This window comes from Chelmon rostratus, chromosome 16, assembly GCF_017976325.1.
Source record: "Chelmon rostratus isolate fCheRos1 chromosome 16, fCheRos1.pri, whole genome shotgun sequence".
In the NCBI taxonomy this organism is placed as follows: Eukaryota; Metazoa; Chordata; class Actinopteri; order Chaetodontiformes; family Chaetodontidae; genus Chelmon; species Chelmon rostratus.
This window is the reverse complement of record NC_055673.1, coordinates 7,146,502-7,170,277: the sequence shown is the minus strand read 5'-3', so window position 1 is coordinate 7,170,277 and position 23,776 is coordinate 7,146,502. Positions and strand designations below refer to the sequence as shown.

The 23,776-nt window shown below is 44.7% G+C and overlaps 1 protein-coding gene across 1 annotated transcript in view; it reads right to left on the bottom strand.

Moving 5' to 3' along the window:
- The window catches only part of LOC121620132 (ephrin type-A receptor 7-like), a 148,823-nt gene that overhangs the window by 46,519 nt on the left and 78,528 nt on the right, over positions 1–23,776 (bottom strand). The window contains exon 4 of the mRNA XM_041956083.1: positions 3,764–3,919. Within this exon, the coding sequence (XP_041812017.1) occupies positions 3,764–3,919 (156 nt within the window). The remainder of the gene's footprint in view (positions 1–3,763; positions 3,920–23,776) is intronic.

Below are 23,776 nucleotides of genomic sequence, written 5' to 3'. Positions count from 1 at the left end.
GAACACGTCACACACCACAGCTGCGTCCTGCTCCCAGACACACGTGGAGCAGAGTTACATAAGCCCAGAGAGCATTCAGAGTGTGAACACACACACACAAGCACACGCACACACGCGCACACACACGCATCTGATGCAGACACAGCTGGGCCTTTTATCCACATCCCTCTCTACTTTCGTGCTTTCTCGGCCTCGCGCTCACGCCTTTCTCTTGAAGTTTCCCTTTTTTCTCTCTTCTCGTCTTTTAAGACTTGACCTCTCCACCTCTCTCGCTCCTCTCGTCCCCTTCTTTTGCCCTCTTTTACTCTCCATCTGTTTCCATCCTCCGTCTCCTTTTCCCCCTCCTTCTAAATGACTCTAACTCCCTCTCCGCGCCTGCTCCAACTTACTGCATCATTGCAAATCAAAGCTTGTGCTTGATGTTGTTTTTACACTACTGCTATTAAAGCCTATGAAGAGTGTGCATTCATGTGTTTCCCTGAGCCAGAAGCTAAGACAAAGTTGAGGGTGGGGGGGGCAGGTAAATTAAGTAAAGATAGATAATCTATGAAGGAGACCTAACTGCATGAAGTAAAGTTAAATTATTAGTTACTACTGGTCCTGAGACTGTCCTGACATGACATGCTTTCTGGTCTTTTCGCAGAGTTTTTGACAATCATCACAGAAGTGTGTTGTATTTAATTTATGCACCCTTACGAATCACGAAAGGTGCAGAGTGTTTGTATTTCCACTGCACCGCGAAAGCATCGACTGCATAAATTGGATGTTTTGAAGCACGCCATCTTACTCCTAGATATATTGACAGCATCGTTTTGTTCTGCTGAAAAACCAGCAGTGCTCAGTGCTTAGTGCTTACAGCAATAAGGTAAGTGTGTCCGACTCGACTTTGCTGACTCAAAGCCAAAGAAAATGTTAAAACGATATTCAGTTCGAAAGGTAAGAAGTTAGACTTACTGAAAACATTCCATGATCACTTATAATAGTCGTTAAAGTGAAATTTCAATAGAATGTTCGCAGAAATGTGTCCAATTCAGAACACGGTCACATTATATAATGATGCTTTTGTTTCTGTTAAATCTTCAAGATGTGTTCACGGAAACAAATAAGGGAAAAATATGTTGGTTTGGACAAACACAGGACTATAATTGTAGGTAAAATGTTGGCTAGCATAGTTAGCCAGCAGATTTTAGCCAGTGAGGAAAACCAGGTTGTCTTTGGTGGTCTGCATCTGCTGGCTTCACATGAATCATCCACTCCTCCCTCTTTGATTACGCACATGTTAAATTTTCATTCTGTCAGAACGAAAGCAGAGATTCATGACCAGAGATTTAGATTTGCAGTGCGCTGATTCCGGCTTCCAGACAGTTTAAAATGTTCTGGAGCCGATGCAACCTGTTTGTAAGGTCTATTAAGGTCTATGAAAAGCTGCATTTACTTGCCTGTGTCAGAATTAGAACTGTTGTGCTGCAACTTTATCCTTCCTCCTCGAAGTCATGGTCTCACACTGTGTACAAAAACCCGTTTGCTGAGACATACATTGGCAAATATTAGGCACTATTTTACCTTGTCTGTTTTTATTTTAGTTATTATGCTCCACTCATTGGCATTGCGGTCCTGTCAGCAGCAGTTCCACTCTGCCAGAGCTGAATACAAAGAAACATTTCCTTTCACCGCTTTCACATCGCCTCTTAACGGCCACCAGGAAATATTTCACGGCGTGCTGTGATGGAAAATGTGTAAACAGTTGTCGTTAACACTGGTAATTAGCCATGTCAGGAAGTAAAAGAAGAATCTCGTTTGAAATGATGGAAAAGTGTGCTGTTTCAAAGAGGCTTTATTTCATAGAGATATCCGTCGCTTCTAACTGTGGTAAACACGAGGGGTTCAGGTGCTTCACGGGCATTATAAAATGACACTGGTATGAAATCTGCCTTTTTCCTTTATTCCTATAATTCTTGATTCGTCAGCTTCTCTCTTTCTCCATCCGAACCACGCGGCGGATTATCCGAATCAAGGGATGATCATAATTACCGAATCAATAGTATAATTAATGTGGTCATTAGGCTGCTATAAATGTTATCACACAGGGATCAGAGAGCTCAGCGATCAATATTGTAATTACATCCCTCCATCGCAGTTAGCATAAAAGCCAGTATGACCACACACTCACACATATAAATGTACACACAAGCGAATGTGTGTGTGTGTGCACAAACACATACAGACCTCGTGACCCTAAGGTTTTACTGCCCTGAGTACTCCCAGGATATAGAGCCCATTATTCCTCCATCTAATTACTAAGCTATATCAATAGGCTGTTCTCAATGCAGCAATCAATAGGCCTACCCCGTATGGTCTTTGTCTTATTGGCCTTATAGTGCATCTTTATTGGAGAAGAATGGTACCCGGTATGCTGGACGGGGTGAGAGGAGGTAAGAGGTGAGGGATGATGGGATAACGCGTGGACAGTGGGGATGAGATTATAGAGTGTGTCGCTTGAGGATAGAGGGATGGGGTTTCAGTTTGACAGAGGGAAGAAGGATGGGGTGATAACACACACGGATGAAAGGATGAAGAGGAAGGAAAATGCGAGGAGGCAGTCGGCAGAGAGGAGAGTGATGAGTGGCCGAGTTAAGGAGACAGACGGGGAGAAAGTGGAGGGAAATGTGCGTTCGGGGGTCAAAAAGAAAGGGTGGAAAAACATGGGGTGGTCCGGTGAATGGAGGGGGGGCTAATGGATGTATGGCCGAAAATGGATTTGTAATGTTGGGAGAAAAGGTGGAGGAATATGGAGAGAAAGTACAAGGTTAAGCAAAAAGATGGCAGGAAAGGGGTGATGGGCTTTTTGGACGGATACTTAATGTGGACCTAATGTTAGGAGCAGGGATGAAGGATGGATGGGCGATAAAAGGGATGAAGGTTAAGAGGCAAAGAAAATGGCTGCGGCGGATGGATATAATGTGTGTATACTATTAGGCGAAATAAAAGCGAGGTGAGGCACGGGCGCAAGGTCCACCTTAAAACATAAAATAAAGCGCACGATTGTGACGGGAGATCAAAACCGGTCAAACAAAGACTGGATTTATTTGACATCTTTAAAATGTAGCACATCTAAAACTGTCAAAATAAATCCCTACTTTTCAACTCGCTCGCAAACAAGACAGCAAATGTTCGATGTTTACTGCCGCTATCAAGGGGAAAGAAGAAGAAGAAGCAGAAAGAGAAAAAATGTTTCCCTTGTAGCTCTAAAACTCTCTGACCACCTCACAACTTCATGATCAGCAGAGCAGCTGAAAATTCAGGATGATTATAAGAAACACCCGACATGGCTCTGGGTGGATTTTTACGATGCTAGAGGAGGGGGTGTAGGGCGGAGGAGAGGTGAAGGTTGGGGGGAGATGAGACATGGAAACGGGGTGATGAGCAGGAGCTGGAGACGGGAGAATGAGGATGGATGATGCGATGGAGGCTGGGGAGAGGCGGGCGCTGGTCAGACGAGGAGGCGGTGAGATGGAGAAGGGGGAGGAGGTGGATGAAAGGATGCAGGGGTGAAGGACGGGTTAAAGCACAGGGGCAAAGTGGTCTTAAAGGATGAAGACGCAAACGGCAAGAGAGGACATATGAAAGGCTGAATGGGTGCGTGGGTGTGATAATGATTGGCTTCCAAACATGAAATTGCTCACTTAATGCGAAACGATCGAGGTGATGCGTCAAAGGAAAAGGTGCAGTTTACACACACACGCGTATCTAAACACGTTATTACTTGTGCATGGTGCTGAGGGCGTGTCCAGGGGGGTCCTGAAGTGGTCCTCCTCACACACACACACCACAGAGCCTTCCTCCTCCGCGACACTGTTGGCAGGGCAGGGAAAGCACTCCTGCTGCCTGGAGGACATCTTGTAGGAGCCAGGGGGGCACGCTGGAAAAGAACACACAGAGAAGCAGCACTTAAACACACGTCCAGGAAAATTCCTGCTTTCTTTTATCTTAACAAGGGGAACCTCACTGAAAGCCACATTTAAGGATCAGATAAACCACATGTATAAGATACGCTAAAAGAATAAAAACCATAAGATATTTCTGCAGAGTGGATAATAAGAATTCTTCAGCTCTTTATAACAATTTAAAGCTGTTTTATAATCACTTCAGCATTTTTGCGTCTTTGCACAGAAACGCCGGCATCCCCCTAAGATGAGCAGCGCTTTAAAGCCTCAGAAAAAAATCTCTCCTAATCTCCCTTATAATTCACGAGAGGAAATTAAGAATGAACGGAGAAAAAAACAGGAAGCAAGCGAATCCACAGGGAAGTACAGAAGAGATAAAAGATATGATTAAGGGAGAGAAGAAGTGGAGACTTTGGCTTAATCCATCTGACAAACACAATTCTCACATCGCGTGTGATCAGTGGCCTCGGCGAGAGGCATCAAAGGCCGCTGCTGGAGCGAGCCGGCCAGGCTGACGAAAACCAGCAAAGTGCAGAAAACTTGTCGTTCTCCAACCTTTCCCACTTCATTTGCTTCATTTCTTTCTCCCTCAGCAGCCTGTGACACCCAACTGCTGCACGCGAGGCTAGGAAAGGTGAGAATGTGGGCGAGGGCGACAAGCACCCATGACCTTACATGCGCAGCGCTCGAGAATACACACCATGTAACAGAAGCTTATCAATGCATGTGTGACAACAGGCGGCTCACAGACAGAGAATAAAACAGGTTATTTTACACTCTCCCTCTATGCAGTTTCATTTTCCACTTGCCGTGCCTTTGTAGCAGGTGATAATGGGTGTGAAATCAGGGAGCCAGCTACCGCTCGATGCTCCAGTCTGCTCTCTTCTGAGACTGTATTCTAAACAGCGGGTCTACTTTAACAGCTCTGGCATGCTCTCGCTCCTTTTTCCTTTCTCTCTGTCTTTCTTATCCCTGTCACACTTTTTTCCTCTCTGCTTTGCCTTTCACCGCTCCTTCTCTGTCTCTCATCTGCTCCTCTTTCGAGGACTTGAACGCAGCTTGGCTCACGTTTTTCCGTCCGAACCTGACCCACATCTGAGAGAGGACTGGCATTCTGTTTTTTAAGTCCAAACCCAACCCGAGCCAGATGTTGTTGAGGTAGACAGTGAACATCGCTCCAGCACAGAGTTTGTGTCACGCAATTGTTGTCAGACAGCCTGCATCCTGCACCCACATGTCACCATAACCAGCAGCTTCGTTAACATGTGCATTGATGACTAAATCAAAATTCCTCCATATCGTCTACTTCCCTGCAAATGATCCCTGCCTGAACCAGACCTGAACCCGAACTGGCTCGGTTCTGGTGGCTAGCCCAATAAATTATGAGGTAATGTTAGCAATACAAGTCAGCTACATGCTTCTATTTAAACAAGAAGCATGTATTTAAGTCATTAGATCCCAAACATGTAGAATTTTTATTCTGTGGTCATGTGTGGTTTTATACATCATGGAGAAAGATCTAGAACAGCACCGTAATGAACCAAGATATCTTGAACTGTCTGACTCACATCTTAGTAATGTCACCATCTTTCTCGCCACCCATGACAGCTGTGATTGGCTTGCAACAGAAAGACCCGTTAGAGTTAAAGTTTTTAGATTTAGAGGTCTGGAACCAGGCTGAGCGGTGAGCGCTGGTCTCTGGCACTGCGTCACACCAGAATACAGTCATTTAGGCAGCAAGCAGACGACAGGTCTGCTGAGGTGCACGGAGCAGGCGCAAAGACACACGCACAATAGCTGCTGTCCCAGAATGCTTTTGGCTTGTGGACGTTCATCAAGACACAAGCACGATAACGAAGGGGCCTCTGTTATCCCACCTCTGTTACTCAGCCACTCTAACAAAACACACACGCGCACAAAAGGCCTGCCATCGCACATCGATTAGCGGGCCTCGTCGGCCTCTCCTGGCTCAGATCAGAGCGAGCGTGCGTGCGTGCTTTTCTGCGCCTGTGTGTACGCCTGCGAGTTGCGTATCCGAGGCTGTAAGAACCTTGTAATCGACTTTCTGATATCTGTCATTACACAGAGAAAAGCCTCTCGCTTTCAGCTCACAGCACAGCCAAGCATGGGGACACAACAGAAACACACACACACACACACACACACACACACACACACACACACCCTGTCATGCAGCTCTGGAGTAGACTCTCTTTGTACCTGACCGTGCTGCCACTATCCCTCCCTCGCCACGCCATGCACATCAAGCGTGAATAGCATCCGAATCAAGGCAAAATTATGCATAGATCTATGAGAACAGAAATGGGTTTCGTGTTTTCTACCTATCACGTTTAAAAGCGGGCTAGCCACATTCGTGGCTGGCTGCGATTCCGACTTATCTCTCCTCGTCAGCGTGAACACACATTTGCCCACCTTGGAAATGTGTGTCTAATGATAGGGGTGTATCAAGACAATATGTGCGGCTCAGATAACAAAAGGAGCTGGCGTTGCACGCTGCCCATCATCCTCCACGGCGAGGCATGATTCGAAGGCACGCCAACAGCCGACGCCAGGAAAGGTCGCATCAGTCAAAATGGGCCAGCTGCCATCTGCCAATGGTAGAATGTGGAATCTCTAAAATGCGTCCAACAGCGGGGAGAAAAAGAAGATGCTTGTAAGGAAGAACAGACCAGCCATTAGAAGACATGCTTTTTTTTCTGTTTTCATCCCGTTGCCTTCTCATTGCCAAGGTATACAAGTTAAACTGGAAATGAGAGCGCCGGGGAGGGAAAGGGAGAGGGGGGTGGTTAGAGAAATAGAGAGACAGAAGGAGAGATCTGCCAGGACAGCTGGCAAACCAACTGATCAATTTGTCCTTTGTGCCAACAGGGAGCCTCGATTAAATGGAACATGGTAGCATTTGTACGCACACACGCACGCACGCACGCACACACACACACACACACACACATACAGACATATTTCTTCAAGGTTTAATAATATAGATATGCAGCGACATGCCAACTCCTATAATGGAGGGAGGGGTGGGGGATGAGGCGGGAGGCCAACTGCTGTGAGAGATAGTTGAGAGAGACAGGAGACACCAGCAGACAGACAGATGGCGTGTGAGAGACAGAAAGGGGGGACTCTATGCACTGTGCAAAGAACGGACATTAAACGGGGGGGAGTGGACTCCTTCAGCTCGACAAACAGAGGGAGGCAGAAAGAAAACAGGCGAGCACAGATATGTAACGCATACAGACGAGAAACAAGCAGTGAGTGAGTCCGAGGTCATCGACAGCGGGAGGATGCAGCGGCGATTCCAAAAAAAGGATGGAGGCTGTTTAAAATGTAAAGAAAACCTGGATGCAATCGTTTATAAACAAACTGTGTTTACCAAAGTGTTCCTGAGTCCATGTAGCAACATCCTTTATCCAATCATGTGTTCACTAAGAAGTGAACCTCGCTCCATCCTCGCTTGAGAACGACTGAGCCTTTCCAGGATGCTCCTTTCATACCCAATCATGATGCTACCACCTGTTACCAATCAGCCTGTTTACCTGTGGAATGATCCAAACAGGTGTTTTTGGAGCGTTCCACAACTTTCTCAGCCTTTCGTTGCTCCTGTCCCAACTTGTGTTGCTGCATCGGATTCAGAATAAGCAGATATTTACAAAAACCAATGAAGCTGATGAGGTCAAACACTAAATATACTGTCTTTGCACTGTTTCCAGTGGAGTATATGTCCAATCAGGTTTGTATATGTAACAGTAGCATTGTTCTGCATGCACAGTGTGCTCACTGAGAGGCTGTGGGCGGCAGGATGAAGGATGAGAAATATTCATCTAATCAAAAGAATAAAAAAAATAAAATATTCATGATCAAAATTACACTTTTGAGATCTTCCGACAGTTTTCGCATTTAATGAATAGAAACTAAAAGGCCAAAGAATCCACATTTCAATGAGCTGACAAATTACTTGAATATACTTTTGTCTTTGTGGGAGGAATCAGTTCATACTTTGCCCTTCTCTCTTATTTTCCCCTTCCCTTTCTTTTCTCTAACCTTAAACACGGCCATTAATAAATCATGAAGCACTTAATACCATAAATGTGAGCAATGAATTGTTTCTTTGCCTCCTTGACAGCGCACATTAATTAATATTAATAACACTAAAAGAGGTTTGCTTTAAACACACACACACACACACACAAGCACACGCGCGCACACATGCACACACACACAGCTTAACTTCCACGGTTATGCACACACATCCACCGAGGAATAAACAAAAATATGCATCCAAAACTTAAAACCTAACTTTTGCATATATGCAGAATCATAACACACAGAAGACAAATGACACTGTCCCTGGTTTCTGGCTACAGTTTTACTCACTTTCAAATTATACAAGGCATCGAACAAGAAGAAAGAAGAGGTGAAGGCAGGACTGAGAGATACAAGGGAGCCAGGATGTGATTCCGGCAGGTGTAAATCAATAATTCAAAGAGCTTTAATTCAGATCAGTGGCCTCTGCTTGGCTGGTGCTGATTCTGATGCTAATTCTTTCAGCTCGGAGGCAGCTTTAACACCCACAAAATGAATTCTCATCACCATCAAACAGCTCTGAAGGTCTCGTCCACGCACACGCAAAAAACTCCAGGTCAGACAGGTAGGCGGCTTGGAGAGAAATGACCGATTGGTACATTTAAGTGTTTCAGGTTGGATCAAGTTATAAAGTAGCGAAATGATGTTATGGTACCCGGATGAGTCTGACTGAAGTGGACCAGTTGAAATTGGACTCAACGGGATGGAACCAGTCTCCCTCCAAAAAGACAGTATTTACTAAATAATGGGACTTTGGCTGAAGAGAATTGGATTTGGACAACACTGGACCAGAACAAAATGTTTAAAGACATTAACTTCAGCCCAAGTAGAGTAGATTTAGACTATCCTGGAGCTTAGGGAAATGAGCTTGGAGGGTTGCCAGCGTGAATCCCCAGAAATGCGGTACAGTCGAACAATGAATGGAAAATGCTTCCCCCCCTTTCCTCCAGAAACAACTGGTAAAGTGCTCTGGTCAAAATACATATTGTTCCCTCTATTGATTAAGTTAATGTCAGCGGCAAAGAGTGGCAGAATGAGGTGCTTCAAGCTAACTGCAAATGTCGGCGTGCTAACAGGCTCACAATGTCGAGGCCAACACGCTGATGTTTAGCTAACACGATGTTTACCGCTCTCACCATCCTGGTGACTTAGGTGGCTAGCATGCTAACATTTGCTAATTAGCATGCCAACATTAGCACGACAGGCAAAGTACAGCTGATGCTGATGGGAATGTCAATAGTTTAGTTCAGACAATCTTGATACGACTCATAAAAAGTCTTGAACAAGTTACAATTTTGACGGACCGTGAAATGTCAGGGTGGCACTAGATCAAAAGAGTCAGGGGACCATTTCAACCTGCTGGCTTCATCTTCTGGGGACCATGAATGTCCGTAAAAAACATCATGGCAATCTGTCATTCAAAATATTTCAGCATGGACCAAAGAGGTGGACAGAACGTCATTGCCAACCCTACAGCTAGGCTACACATGGGCCTAGAAAGTGTTTGCACATGTCTTAAACCTAGGTCCAAAATGCTGCATCTCTAAGAAATGATTTAGATGATTCAGTTCCCTCATGCATGTTCAGGGCCTATTTTCTGTGGTAAAAAACAAAATGAAACATTCAAAGTGCTATACCAAGGTAGAGCCTCCAATACAGCTAGATAAACTCTAGCTGTATTGGTGAACTGCTTAATTATGAGGATGAGGAGAAATGTGAAAAAAAGCCTTATGTTCAGATGTTTTACTGTGTACAGACGCAGCAGTTAACCTGGACAGCTACTGTATATTTTTCATTAAGGAGAAGCTTTGTGTTTTGGGCAGCGAGAGAGGGAGAGACAGAGCTTCAAACTGGCTGTGTCACAACAAAAACAATATTAAATCAAGGCCGCTGATGAAGAAAGCCGTGCACACAACTGATTAAATCCAGAACACAAACTGCTAATTTGGGAGCAAGAATTATTTGACACCTCTGGGCTCTGAAGGGAAAGGTGGCTACTATCCAAGTCAGCTCCCTTTAATGGCGGTTAAATATCGCATCTTTCATAATCAGGCTTTGGTTTTTCTAGTGCGACAGGCTGACGTTAAGTGACTGATGTAAAAAAAGCAATTTTGTGACACTTTCCACGCTCTGCTTTTTGGAGACAACAATTTTCTCTCGCGCTACACGCAGTGTCATAACCTGTCGGTGCGTCTAGCTGCTTTGAAGATATGACCGAGCCCTGAATTACAGCATAAATCCCTGTTATCAGCTCAAAGTAAAGACCTCATTCACGTCTACCCACTGACTGGCTGCTGCCTCGCAGTGTAATCGCGGAGAAAGCTCTGAGCCATGCCATTCAGGTCAACGCTTTGCTTTATCATTTTATTCTCTGTTCTGCCCTGGTTACCACAGACTGACATCACACAGAGAACACAGGAGGATAACTAGCGAACAATGCCGCCAGGGGTATTAATGTCAGCGGTGCTGTGTACGAGCTTCACGCTGGAGAGTTCTGCCAACAAACACAATTACACACACTCGTATGAATGTAAACACCCACAGATCCGTTCCGTGGCTTCCTCGCACAGGCATGCACTCAGACACGGAACATTTACAGCACCAGAGCGGTTACATCACAAACTGGACACAACAAAGAGCTGCTGTGTTACGTCAGAGGAGCGCAAGCGCCGGGTCTGCGCCGACAGGAAGTGCAGGGAGGAACGGACGGGCAACCATCCATTCGGACAAACACAAAAACACCTGAACCAGGAGGCCATCAAACACAAATGTGCTCAGAATGAGCCAGACACAGTATAGGCGAACATCAAACACATGTAGACACACACAGACAAACAGGAAATAAATACAGCACATCTAAACTGAGATCTAGCATTTCTATCTGTTATACGTCACCAGAGATCGCTACTGATGGACTGGACTTTATCACACATGTGAGTCAAATGAAACAAACTCCATCTTTTATATCATGATGTGAGAAAAGGTTGTTGAACAGAATTTTAAAAGATGGCTTTTTTGCTGGAGACCTATGAATAATAAAACACTGATCTGGGTACCTTGTGCTGCTGGATTATTCAGACAACTCACAGATATTAAGGCCTCGTTCAGTGTCTCATTTCAGATCTTTAAGATCTTTTTTTTTTTTTTTTTACATGTGATCAGATCGAATTTGTGCCCAGACATCATGAACCTATCTGTAAAGGTTGCAGTGGTAACAAGGTAGGCATCAGTAACTAGGCTTGGGACACGGCTTTCCAACATGGACGCATGAGAAATGGAGATCCATCATCTGATTCACTCTGGATTTGACGTCTTCGTTGTGTGTCGTGTTCGGATTGATGCAAAAGACGCTTTGACCCTGTTTAGAGGAAACTTAAACCCCCTGGATCACTAAAGTCGAGGAGCCCACCAGGTGACTTTGATACACTTTCGCAGCCCTGTATTAAAAAGGACGATATAGACTGTTGTACTTCACATTGATTCTGTGCAAAGAGATCAGCCTTGATGAGCCGAGTGTCCTCGTCAAACAAAAGTTTCTATTTATAGTCACCATTTTGTGTCAAAATAGACGGCATCTGTCTTTATAACAAGGAAGGACACTGCGCTGACATAGACTTAATATTTACATAATTTTTAATGTGTATTATAATTATGTAAATATCAAGACTATGTCAGCGCAGTGTCCTTCCTTGTTATAAAGACAGATATCGTCTGATTTGAGTGGGCAGAGCGCAGACACGCATCTGTAGAGATTTCAAACCGCACCCAAATGTGTCTTGGATCTGATTTGCAAAAACTGCACTTCATGTCTTTTTTTTCTTTTTTTTTTTGCTGTCCAGACTTTGTAAAATCGATCTGGATACAATCTGGACATGAAAGAAAGAAAAGATTTGGACTGGCAGTCTGACAAAGGCCTTGGACACAAGAGTCAGCCATGCTAGCTGCGATGTGAGGCTGTACTTGGGCACAGCGGTGCTTTGAGCTACATGCTAACATCAGCATGCTAACATACGCACAATGAAACAAAACACTTTTATGTGAAGAAGGTAAAATTTTACCTGGTTCACAATTAAGCCTGCTAGCAATGCTATTTCACCTTACTTTGCTAATCACTAAACACAAAGTAGAGCTGAGGCTGATGGGAATGTGCACGTATTTGATCATGGACCGAAGTACAAACTACAATTCTGACCTGACGGTGGGTCACAATTTATCCAGAGCGCAACATGAATGTGGGAACCAAATGTCTTTGCAATCCATCCAATAGTTGCATTGAGACATTTCTCTCAAAACTTCAAATGTCAACCTCATGGTGGCAGCAGATAAAAAGTGGGCAGCAGGTCAGCAGGATTCATCTTCTGGGAACCAGGAAGGTCTGGACAAACAGTCATTGCAATCCATCCAATAGTTGTTGAGATATTTCAGTCCGGGCCAAAGTGGTGAACTGAGCGACCATGCGATCGTAAAGGTAGCTTTTCATTGTATTTCTGTAAATCATGCTTGACTTTCTCAAGGAATATGCATAGAATTATATATATTATGCATCAATTTGTCTTTCTTTTGAAGGTGAATGTCTTGTACATACATAATCTCATGTATCGTGTGTATTGTAATCCCAGTATGTCTTACATGAATATAAAACCAGGTAGATGACATGTGTAATGAGCACACACTGACTCAGTGGGCTGAGGCTCTGACGTGATACAAAATGCAACATACACAATCGCCGACTGTTGACAGAGCCTCTTCTCCTTCTCTTCCAATGTTTTCACCGTTCCCTCTAAAGCCCAAGCCGCTCTGACATTTACCTCTCTCCATCTCATCTTCTCAAATAGCTCTTGACTGCTATCAGCTCCGCTCCCTGCCAAATGCCCCTCGCCCGTCCCCCTGCCCTCCCCTCTATCATGTTTGCTCTCTCCCGCCCTCCCTCCCTTTCTGCCTGTTATTCGCCGTCCCTGCTTTCGCTCCAGCTATCATTTTCACCAGATTTATCAGAGGCTGTGGAACAAAAGACCGAGAGGGCACAATTTTAGGATATCATCGCCTCCTCCTCTCCCCTACCCATCTCTCAGACAGACACATGCACTGTTCATTTACATTTCAGATATTCAGCTGTTGTTCTTATCCTAAGCGAGCTGCTGTGACCAGGCTGAATTCTGTTCTTTCACTGTATGCCTCCTGCCCATTAACCCGCTGTCTTTTCATCAAATGCATGCATTTTACAGACGCTCGCATACCATATTATTAGAGGCCACCTGGAATAACCTTCATACTCAGGTAATCCTCAACAAATATGACTGCTGAAGGCTTTTAGCAGTGCAAATAAAAGTCCATTCACCTCTGTTGTATCAGCTTTATGGCTGAAACCTCAGGGAGAGATACCTGCAGGCTCAGATAGCTCCAGGGTTAAGTGTATAAATATGTTGTGTTGTAATTTGGGTGATGCGATCCTCTAATTAAATCTTTGCCTCATTGGAGCGTCGTCGTCGTCTGGGATGCACACCATGTGACCACAGAGTCCCTGGTTTGATTCTCTGCTGCACGGCCTCCCCGTCCTCACTCTCTTTTCTCCTGCTCTCTGTCTCTACTCTCAACTATTAAATAAATAGAAATACAACAGCCTTGTTGTGATATAATCAGCTTTAACCTCAAGCCTTGCACCCTCACTGTGACATCACCAAACTGCATTGTGCTTCACAGTCAAACTTTAACATCATCAAGCCTCACCTCAACCGTGAGGCCCCGACTGTGGGTTTGCTGCTTTTGTTTCAGCATGTGAGTGATTGATGGCTTCCATTTAGCTCAACCACACAGGCATTTTATCTATGTCCGTGCTTATTCTAGTAACATGGCACCTTCATGCAAGTACTGGCACGCACACACACACACACACAAGGAGGCACCTGTCCCAAAATGCGCAGAACCACCACTAAGAATCCAAAGTCACGCCGTGGAGTGGACTGACAGGAAATGGCAGAGAACGAACAAAAGGAAAGAGATTCGGGAGGAAAACTTCAGCGCTGATCGATCAAGCCTTGCGAGGTGGCCCGCAGGCTCTCAGCCTTCACATCCCACTGATGCCCGTCATCATCATTATCATCATCCGCCGTCTCATCCAGATGGACAACGCCACACACACCGTCACGCGCCCCTACCGCACACATCCTGCCTGCACGGGGGGGCAGCTCGCGGGAGAAGACGGGCTCGGTTGATGCTAGGGTAATACAGTGCGTTATGCGTGTACGTTTGGATGTGTGCATTTGAGCAGTAGCAGGGAGCGTCCCGGTCATTTACATTATAACCATATCAGCAAGTCAGCAAACATGTTTGCATGTGAATGTCAGGCAATTTCAGGTCGAGCGCCCGCAGAATGAGATTCAATGTTCTGCTCTTTTTCAGCAGTCACGCTGTTGTGCAGCGTGCTGGTGTGTGTGTGTGTGTGCGGTGTCTCTCCTGCCTGTCATACTTCACTAAAACACAATTCCACCTTCAAACTGAGAGCGAAGATAAGCTGAGGTAAGAGAAGTTATATTGATTGGTAATGCTGCCGAAGGTTATACACACAGCAGCATTTTAGACACTTACATCTCTCCCCATTTGCAATGGCAATATGTAATGTCATTCTTCACTACTTCCAATTTTCCATGTGTAAAAATGCATCAACCGCATGTCTACAGTACGTCTGGACTCTGATTTTTGCTGTGTACAACAACCACAGAGTCAGGAAAAAGTTGCGAGTGGAAATGCTGTCAATATTCATGTGTTTATGTGGGAGGCTGAAAGAAACGAAGAAGCCGCTGACAAAGAAAACGGAGCGTAATCCTGAAAAAAATTGTTTGCTGCAGTCAATTCAAATCATAATTCACTGTGACACACATGCCTAGATCTTACATTTCCTAAACATTTAATAATATATGCAACTGGAAGCTAATCACATTCACTGGCGGGAGCATTAGGGAGGATATGGAGAGCAGAGAATTTTTGTTTTCTCGCATACCCCTCGCTTGTGTGCGTTGAATATGGCCCGGTTATGGAAATTAACAGGCATAATCTTCACCCTGCAGTCTGTTGTGACACGCCGATTTCATTTGATTCCTTTGAATCAGCTATTCAAATCTGGGATGTGAACTTGAGTGAGCGTCGCCTACTAATGACATTCCATTTTCATTTGCCTCTTCCGAATCAGCCATTTTCATAAAGACTGTGACCCAGATATGGACAAATCGGCCTGATAAATTTGATTCCCAAGAGCGCGGCGAAATGAGAGAGAGAGAACGGAGGGGGGGAAAACTGCAGAGCAGCTCATTCAATAGTATTTTGTCTAATAGCTAAAAGAGAGGAGGTCAAGGGTAATCAGATAGCTCCTCAACCCTGGAAGACTCACCTATTAAAGTCATTTAGAGGGGACCAGGCTAGAGATAGGTGCATATCTGTGTGTGCTTATGCAGTGTAATCATGTAGATGAGTGCCTATATGAGGGCGGTGTGCATCCTTTTCAACACATTAGTGTGTGTGAATAAAAAAAGTGTGTGCTTGAATTGCAGCAGCAGGATTACAGGTGCACATTCTAGTTGCAAACATGAGTCTCCTGGCAGACTCTATTGAGACGGAACAACCATCTGCTTATCAAAGAAACCACTGTACATTGTAATCCACTCCAATACAGCAGTCCTGTCACAAATACAAACTTGTTAAACAAAATATATTTTTCAACGCCGTCCAAGAGACGTGCTGATGCACCTCTGTGGCCGTATTTCGGCCCGTCATGCTGTTCTACTGGTTTGTAAGGTGTTTCTGTCATTTTTGCTCGTCCAAATATGCAAATGAAGCAGAAAAAAATTGAGAAACACCTTTAGAAACGACGCCGTCCAATTTGTCCCAACCACAAAGTGCTGATTCAAAATGCACCAGTTAAGAAAAACTGAAAGTTTTAAGTGAGGAAGGAATTTAATGCAGAGCTATTGTGTTGCATTGTGTTACATCACACAGGTGTTTCTTTTTCTCATCATTTACTTTGCGGCTGCTTGACGGCGTGAGCGCTCGATTCACTTATTTGTCTATTTTTTCTCAAATGCACACACTTGCACACACAATGAAAGCCTCATCGATTCACCTGCATGACCCTCATTTGACATCTGACCTGTATGTATGAACTGAGGCCATGAGGTCAAATCTCAGCGGTCAACGTCTCCAGGGAAATCAGTATTTTTTTCCCTTCTCTTGCATACATAAACAAGTAATTTTTTAGGAATTGCACTTCTTCCAAAATGCAGGTTTTGTTCTATAGGTGTTAAAAAGTAATGATGGACAATAAAAATAAAAAAACAATATTTTGTTGATGCATCTTATTCAATATAATCTGCAAATCAAAAAGAATGCCGGGCATTTAACTGGTTCAGTACAAGAGTAAAGTTGTTGAGGGAAAGAGACACAAATCTTGATAACGCGTGCTGACGTTTCTGGGGGCTTGTCCTATAGCAATAGTGATCCTTCTTTTCCCGAACCTGTCTAACTCATGGTTAAAAAGGCAGAACAGAGCGCTAACAATTCTTTTTAGTTCCATGCTCACATCTTTCCTGCTGTAAAGCTCCGACCCAAGTGTCTTTGATTTCTACACCAAAAAGTCCTGTGTTCAGCTGACCATCAAAGGCAAACCTAATCCCTGCTCATCATCCTGATCCAAAGTTATTAAAAAGCTGAACGGGTGCAGAGATGGATGGAGATAGTGGTAGGGGGTAACTTGGACCATACGGCTGATTAAGTGTTTTCACTGGCAGGGGGAGTCATGGTCACAGTTAAAATGATTTTGGAGGGTGTGTGTGCCGTGTGCATATATGTGTGTACGTGTGCACAAGACCTCATGTGATGAGGAACAGTTGGTCCATCAAGGAGATGGATGAGGTGGGCCGATCCTGCAACCCCTCCCACCCCCCATCGGGCTTAACGGCCGAGCTCTATGTCAGGGATCAAAACACACATGCATAAACATGGATGCCAAGCATTAAGCATGTGTACGGCTCATTGTTTCTAGCTCTTACGGGCTTCTGGTGAAGAAAATGCCAGTTTTTTTTTTAAATACAGCATCAATTCAAACCAGGTTTAAAGCAGGTTTTCACCAGGATTTCATGTCTCCCAGCATGCAAAAATTACTGTTTCTTGCTACAAAAGCACAGTAATCACCGCAGTTGTCAACAAGGTCTTCCTGTGACAATCACAGCTCAGAAATTGCTTCTTGTAATAAAAAGTGAGGAAAAAATACAGAAGGGAGGGGGGTAACGGAATGAGCCACTGATTATGCACCAGAATCCTTCTAAGAAAGTTATAAAAAAAAATAAAAAACACAAAAAAAGTCATACTAAAATTTAATTTTCACCAGAATTTCTTCGTCATTGGTGTTTGTATAAGGCTGCTTGTACAGAAACACACACACACACACACACACATACACATATATATGCAAGTATAATACACACACAAGGCACTCATGCACCCATGCTTTCTTATACAATGCAACACAGCCCTGACATCACTGTTGAAGGTGGATCGCCTATAAAAATACACACTCCAAATACAAACACCGACATAAACTTACATGCATGTGCGCGCACACACACACACACACACACACACACACAAAACACCAGCAATTAACAGTTTAGTCTGCCAGTGTCTGAATTAAAAATGAGGCCTTGCAACACAATCAGGGGCCGCAATTAAGCCGTGAAGGTAAAGCGGTCTTGACCTTGTTGTGTAATTAACGGACTCTTCTTTCATTAATCCCCCACCGCCCATCCCTCCCCACCCCCAAAGCCCCCCCTTCATCACCTCGTTCACTCAGCGCCTTCCTCCATCCAAGCAGCCGTTTAATTAAGACATGCAGGATGGCGTCATGGCGAGTCGGGGGACAGGAGTCGAGGAATTAAGGGACGGAGAAAAGAAGGGGTGAAGGGAGGGAAGCGAGAGAAGAGATGTCCCACTGTCTCCTTTTCCTGTTTTAACCACATTCACTTTTTGTTTCTGTTCGTGTTTTTATTCCTCAGAAATGCTCTTTGCAACTATTTGCTGAACAACATCCTCTGCTCTAAACCCTCCAACCTTTTCTTAAAAGTATACAGAGAAAGGTCATCTATAATGTGAACGACTGTTTGTGCTGCTCAGAGAAGTTTTCACTATAGTGCAATAATTCTTCTGGCGTGAAAGCACGCACACACGCATACACACAGCTTTCAGAATACTCTACCAGGGTCTTAGCTGGGAATTATGGTCCAGACGCTGTAGCATGTGGAGACAGACTGAACCAGACAGTGAGTCATCCAGTAAAGTGACTCAAGGAGCATCATATCGCATGTGTGCATTTCTGTATGAATGCAATGGTGCATGTGTGTTCAGGTCCCGCTTTGTGTGGGTGTGTGTGTGGGTCTGTACACGTGTGTGTATCCCCGTCCACGAGGGTCTCAGGCAGGCAGAGTGCATCTGACACAGCAACCTATTCGCAGAGCGGAGCGAAGCTAACAATCTGTGCTTAAAGGAGGCCTACTGCCTCAAACCAACTGTTCAAACAGAGCAGAGAGCAACTGAAAAGAATCATGCTGCACAAGCAGACGCGACAGACGTTCCAAGACCCACTTTAGTGGGCTATTTACTGCCTCACTTCGTGTTGTCAAGAGCCATCGCCTAATACAGGCAGAGGGCTGTGTGTGAGTTTCAGCGTGAAACAGGTAGGAGAAGCAGACAAACAGGTGGCTGGAGGCTCGCTGCACAGTCAGATTGTACCTAAAAATGGCGGGTGAACAGTCAAAAGGAAAGCACGTTTGGATGGGGCAGCCATCGGGTGCAGTGAGAACACACATAAAAGGTTTTTCCTCTTGTGCAGAACCTTAGGGTGATGCATGATAACTATGGATAAACACTATATGACTCATCAGCTTCTAATTAAGGCCCACAAATCCCTAAAGGTAAACTATGCAGGATTTTCCTAAAAAACAATGTACGGACAAAACTAATCCCTCTCAATCATCACTTATCTGCAGAGACTCTTTCTTGGATGTGTTCTCTCCTCATTTTGCTGTGTTTGGGAAGTTTCTGGGCTGCAACCTGTGGGCAGTGGGTGTGCAGCCCCCAGCCAATAACAGAGAACAGGTGAGGTTGGGACTAATTATCGTCTACTATCATGCCTATTAGCGAGATGACGGCTAAACTTGCTGGCTAATTAGAGCCAGTATCCAACTATTTGCGCAGCAGTTCGTGCATATACACAAAGAACAGCATTAAACACACAATAAACACATTATCTGCAAACATCTTTGCAAGATACCTCATCACTCCTGCAGGTAAGTGGTATGTGATGCTGCAGGTGGTGTACTCGGCTGTGTGTGTTCTGGTAGCCGCAGTCAGGGGCAGGAGGTGTGCACTTATCTGGTGCATTATGGTAAATATACATACTGACACACTCTTTATCCGACTGTATTAAACAGGAGTCAAACAGAAAAACTCTGGTACATAAGACTTGTCAGACCTTCCAGAGGCGTAATGGCACTGAGCCAGCCACAGTGCTCGTCATAATTCGGGTAGAACAGGCAGACATTAACACCACAGCGGCCATCGGCACCAGCTACAATCAAACACTGACACTAGGCGGTCCAGTTAAACCTTTACTGGGAAGCAAAGACAAAGACTTGCGATGCCAGGAGCAGAGCTTGAACTCAAAGACACGTGATTATACCACAGAATCAGGAAACTATAATGATATAATTTCAGTATGAGCTGTGACTGACAACAGCAATGCGTCTGATTAACCGTCAGTTTTTCATTTAACTTCCATTACTCTGTAACTGTATGATTTCAGTGTCAAGGCTTCTAACAAGCAGCCAGGTTTATGCCAGGTTTGTTAGAAGCCTGAAGCCAAGCAAATAATCATTTGTATTGGCTGCTGCAACGTATTCATTAATGGGAGAAAAAGAAAAAAAAAACGACTGAAAGCATATAACTGGAAAATTCTGCACATTTCCCAACTTCACGAATTGATGAGGGCTGAATAAAGGCATCATTAAAGCAATTATCAGAGGGATACTGAAGGCTTCAGAGGACACACCAGGTGTGCACTAACATTTGGGCAAAACAAGGCTACATCTGAAGAGGGCTTTTGGAATGGCACAGCGCTGTAAACCCATTTCCTTCAATCTTTCTGCAGACTTGGAAAGACTCAGATGCAGTTGCTGACAGAATCAAAGTTCCTCTCTGGCTGTCTCGCTACTGGCGCTGTGAGGGAAAAGGCCAATTATCAAAATACACACTGGCATAGAGTCAAGTTACTTAGCAACAAGCCTCTGGCCACGACTGGAGCTAAAACTGTGCAATACGTAAGCATGTAACATCTATGGTTGAATGTAATCGATGCTATACTGCAATCTGACCCACTGCTCACACCTATGATCTCGACATGACTGGAGCGTTAATGACCAACAACTCATATTGTAAGGATCTGTCTCTCCACACAAACCAAGAAGACTGAAAAGTGTCCATTTGGGACAACAGGAGCAAGGGAAAATACAAAATTCAAGAGCCTTGCAAGCTAATAAAAAAGCTTTTTATAGTGGAACAGTTTTGTAAACAAATTTGCAGAAACTATTGTTTAAAACTGTAATCTTGCAAAAGAAGGATAAACTCTTCCACACAACGAGTGAAGATGACAGAGGTCATGGAGGGAGAAGGCAAGACAAACTAGTAGCATTATTTAGCTGTTGCGTGGGAGTGTTATGTGTGCGAGCGTATCGATTTTTCCTTCCCCTGAAGCGCTGGAGAACCATCCCTCCCTGTGCATTTATTGTGCTTTCTTTTCACTCAATCCCTGCTTTCCTGTTGGCTGACACCCTCCTCACTCGGAGCTCTCTCTTTTGCTGGGAGGCGAGCCGAAGTGGGCTGTGAGTGTAGGTGTGTCTGTGTGTGTGTAAGCAGAGACGTTCAATATAACCAGCTCTCTCTGTATTTATAACTAAGCCTCACTGTGGGGGCACTGCTCTAAGAAAAGGCTTCACTGATTACTATACAGTTCAAGCCCTTGTTCTCCATACACCCAAAACTGTATGCAGTATTGATCCAACACCATGCTTGCCAATGATTTACTTCTGGATATTTCTGTGCTCAGTACAAAGGAACCGGATCATAATAAAATACAGGACACAATCTCATTATTGAGTTTTTCTATATTGAGAAATGGCTATTCAAGAACTCAGACAGGGAAAATAAACATTTTAAGTATTCTTCAAATCGTACAATTGTTCTGATGTTCTCGCTGATCTGTTGCATGCCATTTCGCAACTTTAGGAAGAGTTTTTACTCTCACTTAACATCATACAGTATGCAGTATTTAATATGCTAATGATAATGCTAAACATTTGCATTCTGCTCAAGCTGCTGCCTGTTGCCAAAGCCAACAACGTGTTAGCCTGTCGCTCGTACCTTCCAGTTTTTCCTACCCTGTCTGTGGCTGCTGGCCCATTTACTCCCATTCAAGTCGTAAATCTTGGGACACAAACATACGCTTTCATTTTTTTAAAAAACGGCCGGGCAATGTAGTTACTCAAACAGGAGAGCTATGGTTTTCATACGCAAACGAATACACAAGCAGCATGGTGCATAGTTGGATAGTGGACAACAATGGAGGTCAATGGCACAGAGGAATAAAGTATATCAGGGTTTGGATAAAAACATGAAACTTGTTAGTAGAATCAAATCAATGTTGGTTCCTTTAACATTATTACATTTTTTTTTACCATTATATAAGATGGTAGTTCATACGGTTTCAGTGCAGAGCTGCAGTTCCCCTACAGATCAAACCTGTGAGTTGTCTGCATTGACTCACGCTTTCAACGTCGGTTCCTTTCTGAAAAAATCTGTGTGTTAATAGATAGAGTCATTGTGTGTGGGGTGTTCAGCTGGTCTATCCCCAGCTGCCCCCATGCACTCAAGTAACATACTCTATACTCAGAGTATCTTTCTGCCCTTTCTTGGAACAACGTTTGGAAAAAAAGGGTCCTGGTTATGCGTAGCAGAGGCCTCCGTATGGTTGACTGGGCATATTTAGAAACCTTGTAAGTCCACACACACACACTCACTAACACACAAACTGATCCTGTCTCTATTGCTTCTTTCTGTTGGCCTCTCCCCCTCTTCACACACACAGAGTCCGGTTCCCTGCCCTCCGCTGTGCCGTGTCCTTGTTACAATCCTGCCTTTGGCACATCGGCCAGTTGTCCTCGCTCAACAGGGTCGACTCGGGTACACGACAACTCGAGCTTGTGCAGAGGCGACAGATACTCGGAGCGGAGTGGGACAGGAGGGAGGGCGATTCTTCAGGATTTTTCTGCTTTTGGCACATATAGCTGAAATGCGGTTCTTTGTTGGGGTCCTGTAAGGCCTTAACAGTTGGTCAGATCGTGCTGATTAAACATGAGAGGGGAAAAAAACAGGAATGCATCTGAGAGAGGAGTATTTGGAACTCCTCGAGAGAGGTCACGAAGGAGGAGGGAAACAAGGATGCTGCAGAGAGAGGGAGAGAGAGATTTTATTAGAGGAGATGAAACTATGATTGCTTCCTGGCGGGGCTGGATGGGTCATTGCAGGCAGCTTCTGGTGCGGGCCAGTCGGAGCGTTGCTTGCCAAAATACCTTCCCATCTGGATCCGAGCCTCTCCTCCCCTCCACCTTCTCTGCTGCTCCTCTTGCCCGCTGTTGATCTGCATCGCTCTCTTCGCTGACCTCATCCACCCACTCTCCATCCATCCATCTCGCTCTTTCACCCCTCCTTCATCACCTCTGTCCATCCAGCCCCCACCTCCCATTCCAACATGTTTTCTCCAGCTCTCTCGCTTACTCTCTTTCCTCCCACCACTCTCTCCATTAACACCTCTCACTATCCCCGTGCCCCGAGGACAGAGCAGGGAGTGAGTGGGATCTCTCAGACTCTGTGAGGAGCGGCCGTGATCCAAGTCCAAAATGAAAACATCCGTCACACACACACACACACACACACACACACACACACACACACACACACACACACACACTCCGAGTCGGGACCCAGCGCACACAATCCAGAAACCCAGAAGCAGAAACACCCACCACCATTCCCTTCCACTACTTAATAATCTGCAGGCTTTCTCCAAATATGCTTCGAGCTTTCTTGTTGGCAATGCTGTAAATTCACGGAGCTGGCGGTTTGCTGAATGTGATTTCCCTTTCGCTAACTTGCAGCGTGTCTGTCTATTCCTTTAGTTTAGATGAGGTAAGTATATGCATGCCATGCTTCGGTGTCACACAAAATATATACTTTGATGAAATTGCAAGGGAGGTTGTGAGTTTTACACATGTTGCAAAATAATAATGATCCCCGTTGGACCTTTGGGGATTCTATACCGAGTGCGGCGAGCAGTTGCCATGGTAATGAGGGAATCAATTGCAGTGTTATGGCTAAAACTGCAAGAAAATGATGATTACAAGCCCTAAGCTGAGATCATTTTAAGGGCCCAAAGAACTCCTGGGCACCAGGAATTATCTGCCTTAACCATCAGTGATCAGTGAGTAACATCACTTGACATTAACGCTTTGAACCACAGGCAGTTTTACTTTGGTTTTCACTCCCTTTATTTGCAGACACATGGTGTAATTGCTGCAGATATCAGCTGGCTAAGCCAGATATTGGTATTTCCAGGATGCTTAGACGACTCA